At 53.0% G+C, this 3,818-nt stretch overlaps 1 protein-coding gene across 1 annotated transcript in view; it reads left to right on the top strand.

The window, feature by feature from the left end:
- Window positions 1-3,818, top strand: part of LOC104081088 (MKL/myocardin-like protein 1) — a 45,909-nt gene extending 42,091 nt beyond the window's left edge. The window contains 4 exon segments of the mRNA XM_009583696.1: window positions 2,181-2,354; window positions 2,774-2,834; window positions 3,279-3,665; window positions 3,668-3,818. Of these exon segments, the coding sequence (XP_009581991.1) occupies window positions 2,181-2,354; window positions 2,774-2,834; window positions 3,279-3,665; window positions 3,668-3,759 (714 nt within the window). The 3' untranslated portion in view covers window positions 3,760-3,818.

Raw genomic sequence — 3,818 nt, 5'->3', positions numbered from 1 at the left:
AGCTGTTATGGAGAGCCCATCAGGCATGAAGTTTCAGGAGCACTAAGTGTCCATGAGGTCTTCCCATACGGGCATGCTTGGAAGTGACGTGGAGGCTTTACAGCAAAGAGTGCTGGGCTAAACCCTGACAGTTTACTAGCTTCTGCCCTTTGGTTCCACATCTGGGCAGAATACCAGCTGGTGTTTTAAACAAGCACTGTCTATCAATTAAAAATGATGAGAGGCCAGAGTGGGCAGCCTTCGTTCACAGTGGTGTCCCTGATTCTTAAAGGAGTGCTGCTGAACTGGAAAGGTGGCTACTGCGTGGGGAGAGGGTGATGTGGGCAGTATGTCTGCTACTGAAGGTGGTGTATGAGCTCTGAGACGGGCAAAAGGATGTGACCTTTTACTCTCTGGTACTGATGAAAATGCTGTGATTTCCGTTCCTGTGCCTTGAGCATTCCTGTTAATCATCTCTTCATGAAGTGCAACGCAGGTTCGGGAAAGAGAGCACCTCTGGCTTTTCCCCTTCTCCAGGTGATGGCTGTAAAGAGGCTCTGCTGTGCATCTGCTCCCTTTCTAGCCCACATCATAGAATCATAGAATCGTTTAGGTTGGAAAAGACCTTTAAGATCATCGAGTCCAACCGTTAACCTAACACTGCCAAGTCCACCACTAAACCATGTCCCTAAGCACCACATCTACATGTCCTTTAAATTCCTCCAGGGATGGTGACTCAACCACTTCCCTGGGCAGCCTGTTCCAATGCTTGACAACCCTTTTGATGAAGAAATTTTTCCTGATATCGAATCTAAACCTCCCCTGGCGCAATTTGAGGCCATTTGCTCTTGTCCTATCTCTCTCTCTTAACATGTAATTAAGATAAGATACAGAAAGATTATGAAGAGTTTTTAGAGCTTGGAGGATCACTTCTGAGTCAGATGCTGGAAAGGATATGAAGACAGGAGTCATTTCTAGTGTAGTCAGAGTGGGATATCCACTTCACAAAGGATCAGTGCCTTCATTTGCTTTGAGATCTTTGAGGAAATGCAGAATGTAAATGAAGGCACTTTTTCTCTCAGGCTCCCGTAGCTCGTGTGCTGTGGAGGCATCTGTAGTGACTTTCCTAATCCTTTTGCCTCCCTGTAGGGTCAGAAGCCAGGTCTGCAGGTGGTAATGGGGCAACTGCCCCACACCGTATTGTCTTTCTCAGCACCTCCAAACCTGCGGCCCTTCTTCCCCAATGGTTTCCAGAACTGGTCCCTGAAAATTCGTGCTCCTGGCAAAGCTGGCCCACCCACTGTGTCAAAAAAGGTACCCTCCCAGCACATCCCAGTGGCCTGTGCCACAACGCCAGCTTCCAGCTCCTCTCAGGAAGAGAGCGGACCCCAGAGCAGCTCTGCTGGCCGGGGCCTGGGGTCGCTCCTCTACCTGCAGGTCACAGGACAGACAAACAGCTTTCCAGGGAAAACAGGATGGGGGAGAGCATCAACATCTGGCATTCAGCTACTGCCTGGGGATCACTGCTCCAGGGGAACAAGCTTCAGCGTGGATCATACATAACTGCTGTAGAGGCAAAGACCTGATCCACATTTTAACTTTTCTTATGGGCAGTTGTGCGCTGATTCATCTGGTAAAGCTGAGTCACGAGCACCACTTCCTGCAACACTTGGGGTTTCCTTTGGAGGTCTCTGGTGCTGCTGAGTGCTCTGGTGTTCTCTGCCCACCATCAGGCTGTGAAACTTGCTGCTAGTGAAACTTGATTGTGTCCCCAAAGCAGGCACTGCAGAGGGAGATGGGTAAAAGATAGGTCCTGGATATATTGTGCAGAGTAGGCTGAACACAGCAAGGGAAGTGCCCTCTCTCTCTCCAAAGTGCTAGAGGAATCCCCCACTTGGACAGATGAGGCTCTCCTCTTCCAGGAGCAGCCTGGTGGCGGTTTGTGGCTTGGTTGCTTTAGCGTTAGAAAAATCAGCAAAAGATTTCCAGCTGTGAGTTGGAGGGGAAATCTGTCTTCCTTCCCTGCAGCCAGGGCATGGTGCATAGAGTACATGGAAGAAGCCAGGCTGCTGGGAGCAGAGCAGTGCGGACCTCTGTGCAGACTTGCCAAGAGAAGGGGTGATGGTCTCTCAAAGCAGCTATGAGACAGGAGTTGATGTGGGCTTTCCCCTGATCACTCCTCCTGCCTTTGTTCTGTACAGCCCTCATCACAGCCCGGCTCTCCTGCTGCCCCGTCCCCATCCCAGATGGACCTGGAGCAGCAACAGCACACGCCGCTTTTTGGAACTCCTCCACCTCCTCTCCCTGTTCCCTCAGTCCCAATGAAAGAGCCACCAGGCTATGAAGAGGCCATGAAGCAACAGCCAAAGGCCCAGGTGAGAGCAATTCTTCTGCCTGGTTTCTTTGGAGAGCAGGTGAAAAGCTGCCATTGTAAATCTGCTTAGATTCCTGATCTGGGCCAGTAACAGGGAATGGAGACACGATGTCCCTTTCTAACTGTGCCTTCCTAGCTGAATTCCTTCTGGAGGGTTTGGGGCAGACCCTAAACCACAGGTAGAGATGCCAAACCACTCAGGGCCTGGTGAGTGTTAGTATAGCACTTGCTGACTGTACCTTCCCATCCAGTAACAGCCTGGGGTTATGGAGGATTCTGGTGCCATGCCTCTGTGTGCTCATCTGTGTGATCACAGCCCCATCCCTGGGGTGAGGGAGGAGAGCCAGCAGCCAAGGGTGTTGCTGGAGGTGGAAGCTCCCCTGGTAAATAGGAAGCTAATCCTGCGCTCACTCTCCCCAGGAGAACGGCTGTGCCAGCCAGCAGATGGACGACCTGTTTGACATTCTCATCGAAAGTGGAGGTAAGGAAACAAAGCCAGCATTTCCCATAGTCTTTGGGTTTGAGCCTGGGGATTATAGAGCACTGAGGGGAGAGTCTGTCTCGGCCCAAGTCTTTGCTCCTGCGTCCCTGCCAGTGCCTCTAGCGTAGGCAATAGTCATTAAGGCACTAAGGGGGATGTCAGTCAGGCATTAGTATGATAGAAAGCTTCTTGGTGGCTCTGCTGCATCAGATCCGGTCACATCTCTTCTGCGATACTGGACAGAGCTTGAATTCCCTGGAAGTGGGCTGAAAATTCCCCATAGCAAGCCGAGTGCAGGCACAGGATGAGCTTCCTCATCCCAGTTGGTCGTCGGTAAAGGCTCAGTCTGGGGGGGTCCCTGTTGCCCTGGTGGGTGGGAGGGATCCTTCTGGTGTCCAGCCAAGCTTTTCCTCACCCTGGTCTTCCCATTTGTTCCCTGGACAGAGATTTCTGCTGACTTCAAGGATCAGTCGTCCCCAGCTGGGAAAGAACCACCCGTGGCCCCAGCCTGCACCTCACCGCCCAGCAGCCACCATTCCTCAGAGCTGGCGGTGCCAGTGTCCTTGGGGCAGCCGGTGCCCGTGGGCCGGCTGGAGGACTTCCTGGAGAGCAGCACCGGCCTCCCGCTGCTGACAGCAGGCCACGATGGGCCGGAGCCCCTGTCCCTGATCGATGACCTCCACAGTGAGATGCTGAGCAGCTCGGCCATCCTGGACCACCCGCCTTCACCTATGGACACCTCGGAATTGCACTTTGCGCACGAGCCGTCTGGGGGCATAGCCCTGGATCTGGCTGAGGCTAACTTGGACAGCATGGACTGGCTGGAGGTGCCCTGGCTCCCCTTAGCACTGCAGCTCCCAGCCTCTTTTCCACAGACTTCCTTGATGGACACGATCTGCAGCTGCACTGGGATTCTTGCTTATAACTCTGTGAGCAGAGACTGAAGGGAATGGGAGTGGGAGGTCACAGGCATGCAGGGGGAAG

Source organism: Fulmarus glacialis, unplaced genomic scaffold (assembly GCF_000690835.1).
Source record: "Fulmarus glacialis isolate BGI_N327 unplaced genomic scaffold, ASM69083v1 scaffold11298, whole genome shotgun sequence".
NCBI lineage: Eukaryota > Metazoa > Chordata > Aves > Procellariiformes > Procellariidae > Fulmarus > Fulmarus glacialis.
Note: the sequence above shows the minus strand (reverse complement) of the source record. Positions and strands in the feature narration are given on the sequence as shown.